This window comes from Alligator sinensis, unplaced genomic scaffold (assembly GCF_000455745.1).
Source record: "Alligator sinensis unplaced genomic scaffold, ASM45574v1 scaffold790_1, whole genome shotgun sequence".
In the NCBI taxonomy this organism is placed as follows: domain Eukaryota; kingdom Metazoa; phylum Chordata; order Crocodylia; family Alligatoridae; genus Alligator; species Alligator sinensis.
The window spans coordinates 701,090-721,009 of NW_005842723.1; the positions used below are offsets into that span (position 1 = coordinate 701,090).

The following is a 19,920-nucleotide window of genomic DNA, read 5'->3' on the forward strand; positions in this document are numbered from 1 at the left end:
AATTCAGAACACATGAAGTATGGCAAGCTTACAAAAGCAACAAATGTGAATGTGGATGTGTGGTTGGAGATGCAATCTTGAAGCTGTTATGGATTAGTTGTCTGGGAGACATGGTTTTTATTTTTAAAGTAATGACGTTCTTCAAATTTCCTTAAACTGCTGTCCATGGAATCATTTTCCATAAGGGTATGGACAAATATGCATTTTAACTATTTTAGAAAGGGCAGGAGAGCTACTGCTCAGAAGAATGCATTAGCTGTTATGACCCCAACAGTTAAGTCTGTATGATCCTGTACCCGTACAATGGAGTTAACTTGCCCTCATGTTGACCCTAAATGAAGTAGGGCTAAAGTGGGAGCAGTTCTGCTACACTTCTATTGCTTCAGAATCATGCTGATATATTGATACCCTTTGATAGTGATAATTAGTGCCCAGTTATTCCCTCAGTGGTCTGCACAGTGCTGGCAGTACATGGGAAAACCACTGATAGTGAATCTTTTCTGCCAATAAGAGGAGGAACAGAGTCATTCCTCAAGGACGAAAGCAGAAGACAGCAGGTCCCCTGGAGTTGAAAGAAATCTTTTACTCTGACCACAAATAATAAAATAAGGGTGCACAGCTTGTATCATAAGAGCTAAGGAGGGCTCAAAGGGTCAGAATATTCACCGGGTTGATTTTGATTAGTTTAACTTACCAAACGCACAGTAATAGAGTTTAAAAAAGAGAGTCACTGTCTCAAAGCACTGGATCCTGCAAGGCATCCAACACCTTCAAATACATGCCAGCTCCAAACAGATGGCCTGAACAAAGTAATTTCTGCACACCTTAAAAAAAATTACAGCTTCTTTAGCACTTCCATGCATCTCAATTCAAAGACTACTGTATACATTATTAGTAATTTGAAAGTTGATTAATCAAGATCTAGTTACATATTCTATGTTAGGATTTGTAGGGGCCTTTATAACAGGGGTGAGACTTTTACCATGAAGTTATAAAATAAATCCAGATATGAAAGTATCACAAAGTTAACTCTTTAAAAAATATACTCTCTTTTCTGAATGAATGATCATTGATTAACTATCTAAGCTGGGTTAGCGAAGGCAGGCCTTTATCTAAGGTCATAATTTGCCTTGCAAACCTTTAGTACTGGGCAAGATGCATGTAGAGGAAGGAACCCAACACATCACCCAGAATTTCCTTAGGGCACACAGTGGAAAAAAACTGAGCATGAATGACATGAAATTTTTTGAGAAACTATAGATGGAGACTCCCACAACTACAATCACTTTTCAGAGCACATTTTCAGAAAAATGGAAACTGAGGTCATTTGGACACATGTAGAGAGGGTGCTCAGATGTGATGTAGTTACAAAGCATCAGAGTAGACTAGATTGAGTCTGCTGAAGTGTGGTAATTACTGTGCTCCAGCAGACTCCAGCATCACAGCTTTAGTGAAAGCACCATTTTTCAGTGCAGTGATGCTGATACACATGCCACTCTAGGCACTTTAATTAAACAGACTCTTGTAGCCACTCCAATTAAAACACCCCCTCCCCTCCTGCCTCAAACCACATCTATAAATGCCCTGAGTTCCAAGCTCTTTTTAACGTTTGGCAACTTGTGGCCATTATTTTCCTCACCCCACTGCTTTTCAAGGTATTGTTAAGGGCTACAACCAACAAAACAGAAACATACTGTATTCCCATCCTCTGTTCTGTTTCTGTCCTCTTTTCTTAGATGTAAATTTTCTAAGGAAGGGAATATGGCTTTCTATGTTCCTGCTATGCCTGGCAAAACATGGTGCCATTCTCTGTTGGCCACAGTGTACCATCATAATAAGAGTCATATTTTTCAAAACAGCAATCAAATGGGACATGAAAGCCTGTTATTATGCAACAGAAACATTTCTGAACTCCAGTGGTCTTCATCCTTCTGGACAAGCATAATAAATATACCCTCTCCTCACTAGCAATACTAACTCAGGTCAGCTTCTCACCCAGGCAAGGATCCCCAGCTGAAAATGTTTTAGAGTGGAGCTGCCATCCCAACAAGCCACAGAATTTTTTTTTTGTTTTAAATAATACTTTTCTGTTAACATGCAATTATAACCCAATGTCCCTGCAGCTGGACAAGCTCTCTGGCTAGCAATCAGCACTAACACCTGTCCAATGCTTCAACAATAGCAATAACTTGTTACACTGCTCTCTCACTTCCCCACATCATAATGTAAAAAGAAATCCCATTACTAAGCCCTCTACTTGAGATCTGAAGCACAACAAAAGTTAACTAGTCTTAAATGGGCTCTGAATCCCTACCTTACCATACCTGTGTTGCCGTGCTGCTCATTCCAGACAGTTAGCACAGACCTCAGACTTCTTCTGGACCCAGCAAGTGGAGTACCCAGAGAACCATTTACTTAAAACACAAAAACAAAACAAAAAACCCTACACACACTGTTCAGTTATGGCTTCCTGTGTCTTCTAACTACAGGAAATATTTCTATCACTATTAAGTGCATCTAATCCACATTGGAGTAATTGTGCTGAAAAAAAAAAAAGAAAGAGAATCGAATGCATCAGCTCCTTTGATCGGGATCCTGGTCATCAGCATAAGTTCCATTCACCAGATTATTTGTGAACTCTTAACTCTAATTTTTTTCCAGGCTGAGAGAGGAGTCTTTCACAGATTGATTTATGATCGAGAGACAAGGGAGTGCACAACTTCCATGTCATACTAGATGCTTCATTTGATTCTACAGTCTTTGAGATCACTATCCAGACATGATAAGGTTGGACTTTGGCCAACGTTTGGCAGAACTCAGTTCTCTCTGTCAGAGTGCAAGCTGCAGATTGATAGCTGTGCCATTATAGCACATGAAGTATCTTCAGTATGCAGTTTGGGTTTCTGCTGACAAAGCAGTTTGCAATCAAGAGCTTGAGAAAACAATACAAACTGAAAGACCTCATGCTCAAAATGATTCTGCATTTATAAACATTTATTTGTCTGCTCTGATGTACTAGAGATGTAGCATGTCAGAGCAGACTCAATTAATCAAATAATCGAGTTTGCTCCCTGCATGAGCGGACGCACCCAGTGCTGCATCGCATGCATTCGTATGAACACCAAAATTCACATCAGCACTGAGAGAATGGTGGTGGTATTCTTTTGAACTAAAATACCTTCCATGTGTTTTAGTTCAAAAGTGCACTGCTGCCATTTTCTCAGTGCTGAGACATGTCACAACCCAAAAGGTATGATTTTTGTTTTGTGTGCTTTGGCACTGCTAAATTGTCCCCGCTAAATTACAGCTTCTTTGCACGGTGGAGTTTTCTGTTGCAAAAGAGAACCCCGGTGCAAGGGAGAATTTCCCGCCAATTTGAAGCTTTCTTTGCAGGGTGCATTTCTTTGTTGCAGCACAGAAATGCTCGTTGCAAAGAGTTCCCGCCATTTGTATGCTAATTCGAGTCCCATTATTGGCCAGTTCTAAATTCTTCACACGTGGCAGCTAGTGATTGGCTTGCTAGCCATATAAAAAGCTTGTGTGGTTTCCGCCCAAGTTGGAGGACTCCACGACTACCAGGAGGAGGAGACTTCACGCTGTGTGAAGATCTCTAAGCGCTGCGGAGCTGATTCCTTCGAACCCAGCGTGTATCTTAAGCAGGCAACAGAGGTCTGATCAGCCTCTAGCCTCTCCCCGTCGCCCCCTGGTGCCTAGCCACCTTCGTGTGATTTTATTCAGAGCTCTTCTGGACGAGTACTTTCTTCGGCTGACACGACGGGCTCGCGTGTTCAGAGCCTTCAGCCAGATTGGGCTAGAGTTCACGAGTCTAGAACTCTTGTCCGCCTCTCTTCTTTCCTGTCTGTAACCGCAACTTAAGCAAGTTTTTCAGCCTGCACCACTGCCATCTCGGTGTAAGTAAACAATCTTTTAAAACTACCGACACACGTCTGTGCCTAATTCCAGCTCGACGGCCTTTCCTCTCCGACCCGGCGTGCCCGGGCTGCTGGCCACAGCCCGTGTGCAGCACGGAAAAGGGCTCGGGTCGCTCCCGGCCCGCACAAGACACATTTCACCATTTATACAAATGCACATGCTGCAGCGCCGCAGAATGTCAGGCAGAAGGCAGGGCAGGGTGGCACCATAAGGCATTTATATACACGTTCTGGGAGTAGGGGGGAGGCACTTTAATTAAAACGCCCGGAATGTCATGTGTGTCAATGTCCCCACACTAAAAAATGGCGGCGGGGGTGCTTTACCTAAAGCCCGTTCAATAAGCTTTATTTAAAGCAGCCGTGCTGCCATTCTTCAGCACACGGATGCTGATACACTTGGCGCTGGAGTCTCCTGGAGTACAGTAATTGCCACACTGCAGTGGACTTGATTGAGTCTGCTCCAATATGTTATAATTACAGTATGCCCAAGCAGCCCCTCTGCATGTGTATAGGCACTCCTAGAGACTAATTGGTTCAGAGAGGCATGAGCTTTCATATGCAACAACTTACAACCTACTTTGTCAGATGCAATAAATGGACGTGTCTGATATCAGTGAGTTCATGATGAGATCAGGGTAGACAGAGGCTTATAGTTCTATAGCCAGGGTTGGCAAAATATGGTCTGCAGGCCAGATCCAGCCCACAGAATCACTGGATTTGGCCCATGGATGTGAAACTTCAGCAGCAGGGGGGTTTGGCAGTGGAAACCCTCCCTGTGCCACTGTAGGGATAAATGTCACCTGCAGCTGGGTCCTAGCACCCACCTACTCATGATCCAAAGTAGGTAGTTTTGGCCCACAGCCAGAAAAGATTACCAACTCTGCTCTATAGTGTTTTTTTCAGGCCAGTAATGCTTCATTTCAGATTAGTGAGATTTAAGCAGAGTGAGTGCTCTGTCTTCTCCACCGAGCTCGCCACATCCTTAGATTTGGGAAAAAGTTATGCGGATAAGTGATGGGAAGATGCCTCTGAACCCTTCTGCATGCACTAAGTTCTGTTCCAGCACTGGACATCCGGATCACTGCAGACTTAGAGCACAAGACCAATGTCATTTGCAACACCTAATATGGTATTTCACTCTAATTTGCGGCAATGGCATTTTATGATCACTTCTAAGATTAAGAGAGAATAAGATTTCAAAGAGCTTTTCTACAAATGCACATACAACTTATACAAGCCACACTGTAGGTGTTTAAAACAGGCACAAAAGCAGGGTGAAAAACGGGCACAAATGAGACAAAGGAGAGTGGGCACTCCTCAAAATTTGCTACCTTTGCATTCAGTGGAAAACAAACAAACAAACAAACATTTATTTACCTAAGCTAATTGGAAGGTTTATAAATGTTAATTAAAGCAGGGGTGTCAAACGTACGACATATGGGGATTCATATTGTGGAGCCAGTGTCAGTCCACTGGAATACAGACAACTGGAAGTGGGGTCATGGCCAGGGAGACTTGTCTGCCATAGTCTAGGACCCTTGGCCCCAGGTAGACATGGCAATTACAGCAGGAGGACAAGCAAGGATTGATACAGCTCTGGTTGCTGTACTTGGCTGCTGGCCCAAAGGAGCCCTGCAGTATGTATTTGGGCCCAGGGCATGAGATGAGTTTGACACCCCAATGTAAAGTAATTGTCTACCTGTTATTTGGAATTGAATTGAGAACTACTTTGAATAAACTAAGTTTGACAACCTCATAGGAAACCACTGGCATAAACATAGCACACAACATTATCACTTACATACTTAAAAGAATTTTATAGAAATGTGAAACAAGACAAGACACCCGTGTGTGTTACAATCTTGCAATGGCATGGTCTGGAGATCCAGTATTCTAATATAATAAAGGGCATGGCCTGTCTGTAACACTTTTGATCAAGTGCTCATGCTCCCGAGAGGTCCGGCAGCGATTGGCTGCGTGGGCTCCGCTTCCCCAGGCAAGGAGACAGAGGCGGAGGGAGCTGTTAGAGTTTAATATTTACTTGCCCCTGGCAGCCTTTCAAAGCTGACAGGAGCCAAGGGCAGTAGGGCCCAGGGGAGTTCTCAGCAGACTGAGCAGCCCAGCCCAACCCCAGCCATTCCCTGCTTCCTGCCCCAGCCCTGCTCTAGCACCATGTGGCTCCAGGCTGCATCACCAGACAGGGGAGCATGGAGCCCCGCTGGTACATGTGTATAGGGGCAGAATGTGGGTGCATATGGGCAGGGGCAGTGTGGCAGGGTGCAGGGCCAGAGTGTAGGGGGTGCACGCATGTGCAGGCAGGGGCAGAGTGTGGATGTGTGTGAAGGCAGGGGCAGAGTATGCGCATGTGGGTGCAGGCAGGGTGGGGGGAGAGAGAGAGAGAGAGAGAGAGTGAGTGTGTGTGTGTGTGTGTGTGGGGGCAGGCAAGGGCAAAGTCTGTGGGGGGGTGTGTTCATAGGGTGAGTCCCACACGCACACCCCACCATACACATGTACCCACACCTGCCTTGCACTGCGACATACACAGACCCCCACACCCACATCCCCTCACATAGCCCAGCCACCCTTCCCCCACACCCCACATATCCACACACACCCACAGCCCCCCACAAATCAATACCCATCCCCACAGTATACAAGAGTAAGACTTCATTTTAAGCTATTGTGCAATCACCTCCGTGTATACTACACAAACACATGTAAATCTGGACAAAAATATTTTTTGAAATAAAATTAATGAACGCTGTAGATGTTTCCTTTTTAGAATATAATTTGGTATTTTTCTGCTTCCAAGATGGCAAAACCCCTTGCTGAAAAGTCTAGTTCCAGGGGCAAGGGCAGGGACTTCTGGTGGCAAAGGTCAGGGGTTAGGGGGCTGGACTTCCAGTCACAAGATGACAACCTGGGGGTGGGGCACCTGCCAAGGGGTGGAGCTACCCTTGTGGACCCCGACAGCTTGCCAAAACTCGGTAAGCGGCCCTCCGCCCAAAATAGTTGCCCGCCCCGATTTACCTGGCCAGCCCTGAAGGGCGAGTGGCACATGTAAACACTCCCTGAAACGCTCCATCATTCATGATGGCAATTGGCTAGTCCATAACAGGCAGAAGCTTCCAAGTAGTTAGTTTTTACTTGCTTTAGCAGGTAAGTTAACTAAACAACAATAAAAAATAATTAAAAAAGAAACAAAACGCACAGAATTTTATATTCAGGTTTTCCACACTGAGCAGGTATACAAGCAGTGAGTTGTATTTCTAACAGCCAAAGGCTATTAATGACGTATTCCCTAGCTCTATTTTCTGAACAGAAAAAGGGTGATAATTTTATAGAAACTCCCTGAATATATTCTAAGTTTTTAAAATGTACATTAACAAGAGGAGAAATAGGGGACCTACATTTCTTCTAAAGAAAAGGAATAAGGTAAGTGCTTGCCCCTTCAGCAGCTGGAGGAAAACTGCTGGCGAGTCATAAAGGGTGCAATCCACCCTCCTATACAGATTCTTCACAAGACCATGGTACCATTCAAGTTTGCACAAGAGCTGAAGTGGCACTTCTGTGCTGTGAGGGGCCTCATGTTAGCCTTCTAATCAAAGATCACTCACTCAAAGCTTTTTCAGCCTCCTATGCAACAATAACAACAAAAAAAGAAAAAAATGCTCTGCATGCAGAACCAATGCTTGATTCCAGATGGTATTTATAAAAAAACCTCAAAATAAATAACCCACTTGAAGTTCTATAAAACAAAAACCAAAACCCCAACTGACTTCTTCTAAGTGTAGAAAACTTGAAATAATGAACACGGTTTAGACTATGAGTAATACAACATTTTCACTTCATAGTGCATTGTGCTTTTGGAGAATTTTTTTACTGGATTCCACTGCAAAACCTGATTCAAAGCAGCATCATTCCACTATTACAACATAGTAACAATGGTGTGACTCAGGGTAAAACTGGAGTAACACAGCAGTCTATCACACCCTTAATTTCCCCACACACACAAAATTGAAACATAAATAATGTGTCAAAACAAAAACAAGAAAATGGAGATTTTTTTTTATTTGTACTTAGCACATACAAGGAAGATCAAAAACAAATGTTAAAGATAGCATTTGTAAACAAATATACTTTACAAAAAGTTATATACTATCAAATTTGCTCTGAAAAAAAACTCAGGGTTAGCCCTGTTTATACATTCTTAAAATCAAAGTTAAAAACTATTACAGTTTAAAATATTCCAAATAAAGATTTACTTCAGTCCAAACTCCAAAGGACCACAGTAAGGTCAAATTAAAATGAAAAAGTAAATGAAGATGGCACCATGATTCCTAGATTACAAAACAAAAGCAATCAAAACACCAGTTACATCTATATGAAGGCCTAAAGTTTTCAAAATATACATTCAACTTCGCAGAAGTCTAACATTTTTATTACTATTTAGATTTAGCAGCCTCCCACCATGTAACTGATTGACTATAAGGCAGCTCTTGAATCACTCTCTCAGAGAAAAAAATTCACAAGATAGCTGTACGCATCTTTATGGTTTGCACTAATTACATTTTGAAAATCAGATGAAGACAACAGCACCCATTATTAAGGCCTTATTTTAATTTTTTTATTTTTTACATTTCCGTATTTATAGCAGCAAATACTAGATTTAGGTATAGTATGCAACTTCTAATTGACAAATCAATAAATCAAGAGAAGGAATAAATGTATTCTACAAAGCTTAAAAGTATAGTGTTTTCCCCAATACTTCTTTTTATAGTTAAACAAGCACCTATGATTTTATTTTGGAAAAAAGTACATCTTTGATTAAGTCAGCAGGCTCCCTTTGTCACTGGCCACACAAGTCATTTTAACTGCTAACATTAATTTTGATTCTATTTGCAAATACAAACCTCCGGTTATGCATCACTTAAGAAACTAAGCTTCTCAAATCCTTATCCTTTTAGTCTGGCTCATAAATAAAACAATATAATAAAAATAATTAGTGTGGCATGGTGGTTTATAGCACTATACCCAGTTATTTCTTAATAATTAAATTTAAAGGGTAATGTAAAACTTGGAAGTGTTTGATACATTTTATCATCATTTAAATGTTTCTGAAATTAGGTCAAAGTAACCTCTGACCTGTTTTCACACTTGTTTTTTTTTATTTTAAAGAAAATACTGTATAATATTTTTTTCAGGATTGTCTAGAAACACTAAACAAGATGACTCTACAGATTAAGACGCACACTTTTTACACCATATACTTTTCACATAATGTAGACAGACAATGCTTATGGGATGTAGTGATGATCTAAGATGGTAGGTGAGATTATGATGATTCAGTTTCTCAAAGGGTTGTCATGAGTTTATCTTGGTACACCATACTTTGGTTTCCTCCTAAATTCTTCTGGTTCTGTTCCTGGATATATTGTAAATTGATGTCATCTCCATTTGTGGGTGGTTTCCAATATGGCCTGTCATCATGATAGGGGGGCCTGTACCATTTGCACAGTTATTGGTTAGTGAGAGGTGGAAGTTAACTTACAATAATGAGTGAAATACAGTAACATGAGTTTATAGATAGGGTCTAAATGTGCATACAGACTGATGAAGAGTGAATGGTACTGGAAGGAAGCGATGAGAGAACCATGGGCTTGAGGCAGAGCCCATCAAAGCAAATGTGAGTCTTTTCATTGATATCAGTGGGCTTTGGATCAGATCATGTGTGCACAGCAGTTTTAGAGTATCTTTTTTATCAAATATTAAAATCAAAGACTCATCCATGAATGCTACTGAATCCACAGGGAGTGGGAGTTTAGCTACAGCAAGGCTGAATAAGTTACATCAGATAAAAAGAAATGCAGAATCATAAAATCATTGACTCATGAAAATATTCATCAAAGCCTTAAAAATTAGGATAGATAATAATCAATTATCCTTCCATATATACAGCCATTCGCTCAACATAGATAAAATTAGTTGCACTTAATAGGTAAGATATAAAACACATCCACCTTGCTAAAACAAAACTTCTTCCAATGATTACATTTAAAATAAAAATTTGCCTACAAATTTACACTAAAACTGGAAAACTAGCAAACAAAAAATCCTTTTCCTAAAGTTTCTTGCATACTTGTGCTTGCAACTACTACCACCATGCACTCCATTAAGCTTCCTGACGATATAAAATGCCAAATCACTAAAAATTACTTCAAAGAGTGGTTTTAAGCAACAAGATAAAAAGTAAAATTATGAAGTTTAAAAGATGTTTTGCTTAAGGGACTTAAAAGTTGCATGAATTTTTAGAAACATTCGTTGCATGCTATAACTGATAACTGTTAATTTTAAAGTATAAAAGCCAAGTAGGCTGATATTTAAAAAAAAAAAGCAGTAGATTTTGCTTTGTGTTTAAGGGTAACCTCGGTTATGAATCTTAAAGTTGCATATGACAGCTAAACTTGGTTACACTTTGTGACAAAATTAATTCCTACAATAATAATTTAAGCGAGAAATTGCAGACCAAATTACATTTGAAAACTGCATTAATAAAGAGGGAGAAGTGTTCCTGCACTGTTTTCCCCTTCCTTCAGTTTTGTTAAAAGAGTAGAGTATTCCATATTTTGCTTTCTTTTATATAGGCTACATACCAAGCCCAGTAGAGGGTGTTGCATGTACTTGAGGCTTGATACTGCTAGCATCTGAGCACTCTTACTCAAATCCACTGAAGCTTTTAACTTATGCTTTATCTTCTGCCATGAACAGCCAAGTTAACTCCAAGTTTTCTTACGCACTTCAAATTAAAGATAGGGCTGGATTGTTTAGCACCTTCCAGAATTGCTGAGCTGAGAGACAGTATGTGAGATTGGGTCCTTATGAAAGTTACTGGGTTTCTAGGTCTAGTTGTCAAAGTACCATTGTTTGTATTTCACTGTAGTTACTTTTAACAACCTTAGTCCTTGCTGAAAAAGAATGTTGTCCATGGGCATCCCAACACATGTTTCTGCTTTTAGTAACACTAGCTAGTCTAAGGGAAAATGCCATGGCTTTAAAAATAATAATAAAATAGAACGTATAAAAAGAAAATTAAAAATGGCTTTAAAAAAGCATTACTCTAGACAGACAAGAGTCAGGACATGTTTTGGTTTTTTTTAACACTCAAGTTTAACTTACGTAACAGTCTGCTTCAAGTCTTTTCCCCTACATATTTTAATTCTACTAGCTAAGTATTTTGAGCTAAAAATGCATAAATTTGGGCATCTCCTGAGATCCCAAACTTAATGCCTGCTTTTCTGCTGCTTCAAAGCTGCACTCAGACCAGACTGTTCTTTCTCCCAGGCCACTCTCGCCTGCACAGCTCAATCACACTATCACTAACCCTCTGCAGGAGTGACTTGATCTAAGCATACTGGCATGAAACAAGGAGAAAATGTCAAGAGCTATATTTTTCAGTCAAGTCAGTACAATGTGTGTCTGAAAGTCCTACACATTCCGTAACCATGAAGTCCAGTGAAAATAAGTTGTGTTTACCTGAAAAAAGCTCTAATTTTGGTATTGCATGCGTGCATGTGTTAATGCACCCACACAAAATATAATTAATTTCAATTCAGATTGAATTTGATGCAGTCTTATTTTCATTTAATTACTACCCATTACCATTAAAATGCTGTATGATGTAAATTATATACTCACATTGCTATAAAGAACTATGCTTTAGGAGGTATTATTAATATATTTGGTATTTTAAGGTATTATTACCAAATATACCAATGTTCAATAGGAGAGCACTGGAATTTTCCATTTGAGTTTTTGCAGGAGAAGAAAAAGTTACTGAACATCTCTTAATTTAACCCTATCCTAAAAAGCCACGCTTCACTAGCTGGTGAGATTAAATGCTAACTGAGATAAAATTAATTTTACTGAAGCTAGTAAACATTTCTCAGCCAGATGTACCACCTATGGAAATCCACTGTTAAAAGGAAAACAAAATCCTAGAATTACAGGTTAAACTATACCTTAAAAATAAACCCAAACAAACTATCAACTTCCTTGCAAGAAGTTTAGCAGACTTAAAATGCACGAAACAGAAACTAAATTAATGCATTTTAATACTGTACCTACCATTCATTTTTTTCTACACTGCCTAACACCTTATCATACGTCTAATATAGAGATAGGCAACCTTTGCAGCTTTGTAATGACCCAACCTGGGACTCAGCAGCGGGCGCTTAGTCCCCTGCTGCTGCAGCCATCACTTGTCCCTCTGACAACACAGGGAAAGCACCTAAAGAAGGTGCCCCTTGCTGCTGACTGCCGCTGAAGCCTCAAATCCGTGGGCTGGATCCAAAGGTTATATCAACTGGATCCAGCCTGTGGGCTGTAGGTTGCCAACTCCTGCTCTAATCCAATCGAGAAAAATAAGAAGAAAGCAAAACATACAGCTTACCTTATATTCACAGGCGTATGTGGATGCCAGTGTGGTTGTGCAGGATGTATATTAGGATGATACTGTGCCTGAAAGTAAAATATTAACCTTGATTATGCTATTGTGTCATGATTAAAAATCTTACTGTACTTGATTAATTTTCTGTGGAAAAGGAAAAAAAAATTGGAAGAGTATACCTCTACATATAACAGCCCTCTACAATGGAGTCTGTCATAGACTGAAGATAGCAGTGTAGGACAGAGGATCTGGGATCTGAAAGGGGATACTTGTAAAGGTTTTACATCATGTCACTTGTTCAAACATTGGCAAGTATGAAGCCTCTTAGGTGAAATGACTGTCAAACCCAGGACTGTCCCAGCTACTGGCACATTCGTGATTACAGCTGGGTAAAAAACGACTGCATCACAGATAAACCCTGCAGTTGAGTTTATCTGGAGGTATATTGTGTGTTATACATAGATATTTCCCCAAATCAGAATTATTATTATGGTGTTTATTCTCTCTATACAGCTTAACACTAGCTATATTCAGTGTTATCATTTTTATGTTTATATGAACTATGGGTTTCATTGGTATGAATGTATTTCTTTATTTTCATAATTTTCAATACATTGCTTAGGGAATCCCTATGTTTATGGGGAAATTTCCTGGTTCTCCAGTTAGGAAAAGATGGGATAATCTGATAAGATTGCAGAACTGCTGTCTGAGGAAAACATTTTGAAGGGTACTGCTGGGTACAGGTGCTAATTGAAGAATTGTTTCTAGCTAGAGAAACAAGATGAGGTTTTTTTTCTGCTACTTTCTTTTGTATGCTGTCTTCCAAATGTAATAGTTTTTCTTGTGTGATGTATATTTTTCTGCAATAAATCACATAGCTATTTTATACACTTTACTAGTTGTTGGTGGTAAATGCAATTTTCAGAGCAATTGACAACCAGAGGTATTTCGTTACTACAGACATATATATATATATATATATTTTGGTCTGTCTGGGGGTGGGAGGAGGGGCAGGCGGGGGGCTAAAAACAGCCTGGTTTGGGGGTCGAGTGGGAAGGATGGGGTTGGAAAAGTGCAGCCCTGAGGCTAGGGTCAATGGCTGGGCTTTTCCAGCCCTGGGGCTCTGCTTGGAACCTGTATAGAAGTTCAGTTAGATCAGTCTACCTGTACACTCAACCTAACCTTAGGGCACCTCTGAGGTAGAAATTAGACAGGGTCAGCCCTTTGTTGGCCAATCTAACCTTTCTGGAACTTTTGTAGTTTTCACTTAGATCGACCTAACTAGGGATCTAACTGTATGTGGGTGAAATAAGTTAGATCAGGTGGCCTGTTAGACAGTCTAACCTCCCCGAATGTCTCCATTTACCGTCAAAGTCAGTGACACAGATGAGACAGTGACAGTGAAAATTAATTGCTGGGGAGGTTTTTCATGAAAACAAGTATCTCATTTCTCAGACATTCATTGACTTTGAATTAGGAATATATTTTGCTCCTTCAGAAATAAGGACTGTTAGCAGAGCATACAAAATCAGGGTCAGAGCTTTCCTTCTGCTCTGGTAGCTGCGCACTGGATTAATAGGCAGGAATTAAGTGGGAGTAAGCACACTACATTCAACCAAGGGAGCATAGGTGAACATGGTGGACCCTCTCCAGCAAGTCCTGCTGCAAGGCATGTTGGGAGCAAAGCCACAGCACGCAATGCTGCAGAGATTCTGGGCAACACAAGGCAGTCTCAAGGGACTGCTTCAACTCAGATTCATCCTCCCCTTATGATGGAGATAACTGTCCCTGTAGCCCAGAGGACACCTGAGCCAGGAAGAAGCAAAAGTAGTGACATAGAGCCATTTGTCTCCACCCTCCTACTCCCTCTCACAATCAACACATATTACAAGTCAATAATTTTCTACAGCAGCTGTTATTCTTACCTGGTAGTTATGGACTTCAGGATTATTTTTAGCACTGAAACAAGAAAAAGGACAAAAATAGCTTTTGCATCACTAAGACTGAGAACAGCAACAAGGAAATTAATAGAGGATTTGGTATACAATGTGGATGATCAAGAGTAAGACCTTGACCCTGAGCTGGCTCCCCTAATTGGCAGGGAAAAACCTGCAAATAAATAGAGTCCCACCAGGTCTTCTTTTGGACGGCAACAGGCACTTTTATGGAACCACATGCAGAATTGAGGCCTAAGGCCTTGAGGGGTATCAGAGATGTGTTTCTACCATCATTTTAGGTCTTCTGCTAATAACAATTTCATTTCAGCCTTTTCTGCCCCTAAATGGGGAGGAGCACTACAGCTGTATATGCCCCAAATCCTACAGACAGCCACATACATATGTGACATTATAACACTGTTGACTTCGGTGGGTCTGTTTACATATGGAAAGTTGTGCAAGTACAGGGTCAAAGTCTTTAAGGACTGTTAACATTTCCAAACATTCCAGATTACTAAAATGGTTCCTAGAAGTGACATTGCTTTTCTAGATTAACGACCTCTCTATACAGGGTATAAATGCACAGTAAGTTGGATATGAAATGTTGTAAAGAGTACAGGTATCAAATTCACCTGAAGCCCAGGGCTGGATCCAGACCATAGGGGTTCCTCATGGTCCAAATCCAACCCAGGGCACGGACTGACAGCAGCTGAAGCAGCCACTGTGGCAGCAGCTGTGGGGTAAGGGGCAAGGGGCTGCAGGCCAGGCAGCTGCTTATTGCAGTAGAGGTGCACAGTGGCAGAGAACCAGGTAGCTGCAGTGTTGTATTTCTTTCACTTGCCCACCTACTGCTAATGGCCACATTTGGCAGGGCTCCAGAACCACAGATTCTGCAATAGTCTCCATCTACCTCTGGCTGCATCCCCAAGTTCCCTGGCTCGCTGGACTGACTCTGCAAATCAAGGCTGGCCTACAAGGTTTATGTCTGATACTGCCGTCTTCCTGTTCCCACCCCTCCTCAAAGCACTCAAAGTGCAAGCTGGCTCACTTAGTTACTTTGTGTTTAAGCATGCACTAAGCGTGGCCACATGCTGAGCCAGACCATGTGGCAATCGCTTGTTTATTATGGATTAACTACCCTAAGCAAGAACATTTATCAAGTCTGTAAAAGCAGTTATGAATACAAGTTCTCAGCAAGTTTGATTTTTTTTAAGCATACAGTGAGATAGGTTTAAAACAATTCTAATTGAAGAACAAAAAAGGCACAAGAAAAAGCAGCTCAAAGGATACATTTATCAATAGTTATAAGAACCAGCAAACAGAGATTCCGACCATATGTGCTTTCTGAGCCATCACTACAATTTTCCTAATGTGATATATTAAGAACAAAAGCTCAGTTGCACAGTGCAGACTAAGCAATAGCAGGATTATTAGTGTGGTTCTGCATAACCCTTCTTTCAATCAATTGTGTAATGAAAATGAGCAGTTTACCTATTTTACCTGAAAATACTTACTCAGTAAAAAACACCCATAATTCAATTTTATGTAGTTCACTGCTGTATTTTTGAGAGGCATTACAGGATATGAATCCAATTTCACAAATTCAAACACACCTATCCTTTGTTCTGCAAAATTGTGTTTATACCACAATAGTCAAAGAACATGATTCATGGAAAAAAAAAAGACACTGTTTATTATAATGTATGAAGCCTATACGGATAGTGCTGGAGAATCAACAAAATGGCAAGAAGATGGGTAAGAAATAAGCTTAATTTTGTTCTTACTTCCAAATAAAAGGAAAAGCAGCTCAATATGAAGGAAACCAGAACACACAGAATGTTTCATAATTAGCCCTTAGCAGGGGCTGGTCGATACTGAACAAACTGGCAGGACTCCTGACATACGCACAATTCTTTGTAGCTAACCTCAAAGCAGAAACAAGTTCTTAAAAATCATTGTCAAGCAACAGCTGTGAAAACGTACTTACCACAGTTGTGCAACTTTGCCCGGATTGTTTCCTTAAAAAAGGAAAGAAAAGGTAAACCTTTAAGTTTTTGAAAGAGAAAAATTCCATTCCTACAGTACCCCTGGGTTTTTGGAGGTGCTGTGGCTTATGTGGATCCTTATGGAGGTATGACTGGTACTTTTGAAGGGCAGTATATGTCAGGGGTCTGCAAGGTCTTATGCCTTGGGTATGACCTCATATAGTCATACAAGTGAGAAGCAGTCTTTACTCTTACCTTCCATTCTTACATGATTTTAAACTCAATTTGGATCCCACAGCAGGAAGTATGAGGAGCTCATATCAAGCCAAAGTACGACTGGGGGTATTGCTATTTTGAGCTTGCCTTGCCTATAAGTCAGGTGTTGCTTCACCTTGCAGCTTCAAAGATAGAGAGTGCATCTCAATACAATGCATAAACAATGTTGATAGGCACTGTAGTGGAATAGGGTAGACAGTCCTTCAGAGAGCAGAAATCCTGAAATGGGGAGCAGATGTGGCCTATATCCCAGTGGATGAGTGATGATGGTCAAAAGGAAAGGCTAACCAACTGAGCCAATAGCAGGAAGAAACTGTGGTTCACTGCGCAACTCTCAGCAATGAAATGGCTTGGACTTTGGAAAGGTCAAAAATGGGTGCTAAGGTAGGAGAGAAACGTGCAGCTTGTTCCAATCAAGGTAATGGAGTCAAGCTTTGGGTACATCCAGGATACAAAGTTTCTTCTTCCCTAGCAATAGAGTGCAGTTTTGGAGAAACTATAGGTATCAGGATAACTTATTGGTTCAGGTGAAAATCCAAGCCCAGCTCAGACATGAAACTGGTACACAGATCCAGCACTATTTTATACCTGTAGAAAAATGCAATCAGGAGGTCTGGCCATGACTGTGTAGCTCACTGGCGATCCCTTGCCACCAGGGGTGTTTTCTGGTATACGCATGCAATTTTACAAGTGGTTCAAAAGAAGCTTCCATGACCTTCAGAAGGATGTCACTGTAGTCCCAGCTGGGTGCTGGGTTTGTAATAGGAGGGTAAGCATGAAAAATATCCTTACACTTCTCAGTTTTTGGTACAAGAAGATAAAAATATGGCATTCCAATACCGGAGTTAGGGGAACCTCAAAACATCAAATGATAGACTTGATGTTTCAGAAGCAGTGCATAGATTAGGACTACTGGTTTTGGTACCTCTTCTGTGTCCATCTCAGCCTGAGCAGACCTCCATGGAGTTATCCAGAAGGTAGAGTTTGAGCCTCAAGTCTCATGACTTACACATCCTAGCATGAAATAAGAGACACACTGCGCATCTGCTGGGTACATGGGACAGAGGAGGCACTTACTATTGTCTATCTTGTGTGAGAATTAGTCGATCATAGGGCCTGAAAGCTTACAACTCCATGACTTAAAATAACCTTGTATGAAGAGAGGGAGCTCTTCTTTTTCTAAGCCACTGGGGTTCAGACTAGTCAACATAAATCATAATCAACCTCACTTGTTCATAATCAAGGTACCAGTGAGGGGACAACCCCTCACTTTACAACCTGGGCCAATTTAGATAAGGCATAGGTGAATGCTACTATACCAAAGTTACTGAAGTCTATTATTGTCAGAAACAAAACAGCTTCGTGTACCAATTAGTGTCTGGCAGGGCCAAGCAATTTAGCCAGGTTCTTACACACCACTTTACCCCAGACCTCCTGTTCTCTTTTCCAAAAAGACTACTTTAAATTCTTTTTTTTTCAGTGTGCCTTATTCAGTTGTGCATTATTTGCAACCACAGCTGAGTTCTCAGGATGCCACAGGACCTTATAGCCTTAGGCAAAGACCAGAGAAAGGAAGAGACAAGAATAGTGAAGGAAAATTGTGGAAGACAGACAGACAAACAAACAAACAAAAGCACTTAGCATTGTCTATCCTCTTTTTTGATTTTTCTAATGTTGGCTCATTCTATTCTGCTAGTCATAAGGAGCCATAATTTTGTTTGGTCACAATACAGTCACTGATATGAAAAGAAACCCTGAAACATGCACTTGTTCTAATCAACAGAATGGTCATGTAATCAGTTTAATGTACTATTCAAAGGAGCTGAAAAAAATGTGCACCTTTAAATGCTGAATGCCTTCTTGATGGGTACCGCTTGCTGGGTCTTCTTTCAAATGTACTGGTTCTCCGTAACCTGGTCCCATGTGTTGCTTGATATTCTGTTCGACCACTAGGAAAAAACCCATATAACTTAACTTCATTTCACCAGAACTCATCCTTATTGAACATGGATGGAGAAAACAAAATGGGCTTTGCAAAGTGGGAAGGAAACCCCCCCCCCATATGGGCTTTGCAAAGGGGGAAGGAAACCCCCCCCCCAAATAAATCAGTCAAATCCTAACTTGGTATGCAATGTTCCTTTAATTTGTCATGTGTATATTGATCCCTGGGTTTTTATTTCATTAAATACCTGAATCTGAAGCGTGATCCAAGCCGTATAAAGTCAGATCTATTAGATTTACTGTTTGCTGGTGCTCGTAGTCTGAAGAATGCATGGTGTTCCACAGCACACTTCCACAGATGTTTGCAAGTTTTGGCACTGTCTAACCGGAAAACAAACGTGTGCTCTTGTTCCCGACCCTAAATATAGATACAAAAAAAACAACCCCTTTGGAAGTAGGCATGCATGATATTAGTTATGGGTCTACCACAAAAGAAAAATGGCCTGATCTAACTAAGTGCTAAGCCCTTCAACCGTTAAAAACATCAACAGGAGTTAAATATACTCAGGACTTCATTAGATCAGGCCCCAAGTAAGGAAAGAAAATTACCTGCTCATCATCTTCTACAACCACAAGTGTTAGTTTGCTCTTTTTGAAGTCCATTTTAGTGATTTTAGGCCTAATTATACAGGAAACAAATTAAGACATATGAGAAGATTAAACAGACCTAACTCATAGAAACAACAAAATAGCATATGACAGACAAAATAGCAGAATATTAATTTCATAACCTATTGGTAAATATATTTATACTTTCAGCAAATACTTGAAATTTCCTTGACACATGCATGCTTTTGATCTGGTCAAGTCACCTGAAGAAATTGTTAGTATTCAGAACCAGAAACTCCATCACCATATACATTCAAATCAAAACACAACCCTCTATATTTCAAGAGGAAAAAGATTTCATAATTTAACACAAAGGAATATAAACCAAAATCAAATTACCAAAAGAATAAACCTATTTTGTTTGCTCCTTCAAAGATCAATATGCCTGTTGGCGTCAGTCCAAGAGCATATTCGCAACCATCTCTTCCCTACAAGTAAGCATATGATAGAATAATCAATATGCAATTACTAGAACACATCTTAATATAGACAGTAATCCAAATCATAGGTTAGAAAACATCTTACAAAATCTGTATGTTTCTTGAATTTTAAGGAATAAAGACTCATTACTAGACGAATGAGTACCAATTTATAATCTTTACCATTGTCTGCAAAAAATAAGCTATAGAGAAGGAAGATCTTACCTTAACTACATGCATATCTACACCATACATTTCTAACCATTTTGCTTTGTTCAAGTAACATAATTCAGCCTGTGCTGGACTCTTTCTCCT

At 40.3% G+C, this 19,920-nt stretch overlaps 1 protein-coding gene across 1 annotated transcript in view; it reads right to left on the bottom strand.

The window, feature by feature from the left end:
• Nucleotides 1-19,920, bottom strand: part of EPB41L4B (erythrocyte membrane protein band 4.1 like 4B) — a 223,020-nt gene that overhangs the window by 150,165 nt on the left and 52,935 nt on the right. Inside the window, exons 9-16 of the mRNA XM_025216298.1 lie at nt 19,831-19,918; nt 19,526-19,614; nt 19,127-19,196; nt 18,766-18,935; nt 18,416-18,525; nt 16,303-16,333; nt 14,304-14,337; nt 12,382-12,449 (exon numbers count right to left, since the gene is read on the bottom strand). Coding sequence (XP_025072083.1) covers nt 12,382-12,449; nt 14,304-14,337; nt 16,303-16,333; nt 18,416-18,525; nt 18,766-18,935; nt 19,127-19,196; nt 19,526-19,614; nt 19,831-19,918 — 660 coding nt within the window. The remainder of the gene's footprint in view (nt 1-12,381; nt 12,450-14,303; nt 14,338-16,302; nt 16,334-18,415; nt 18,526-18,765; nt 18,936-19,126; nt 19,197-19,525; nt 19,615-19,830; nt 19,919-19,920) is intronic.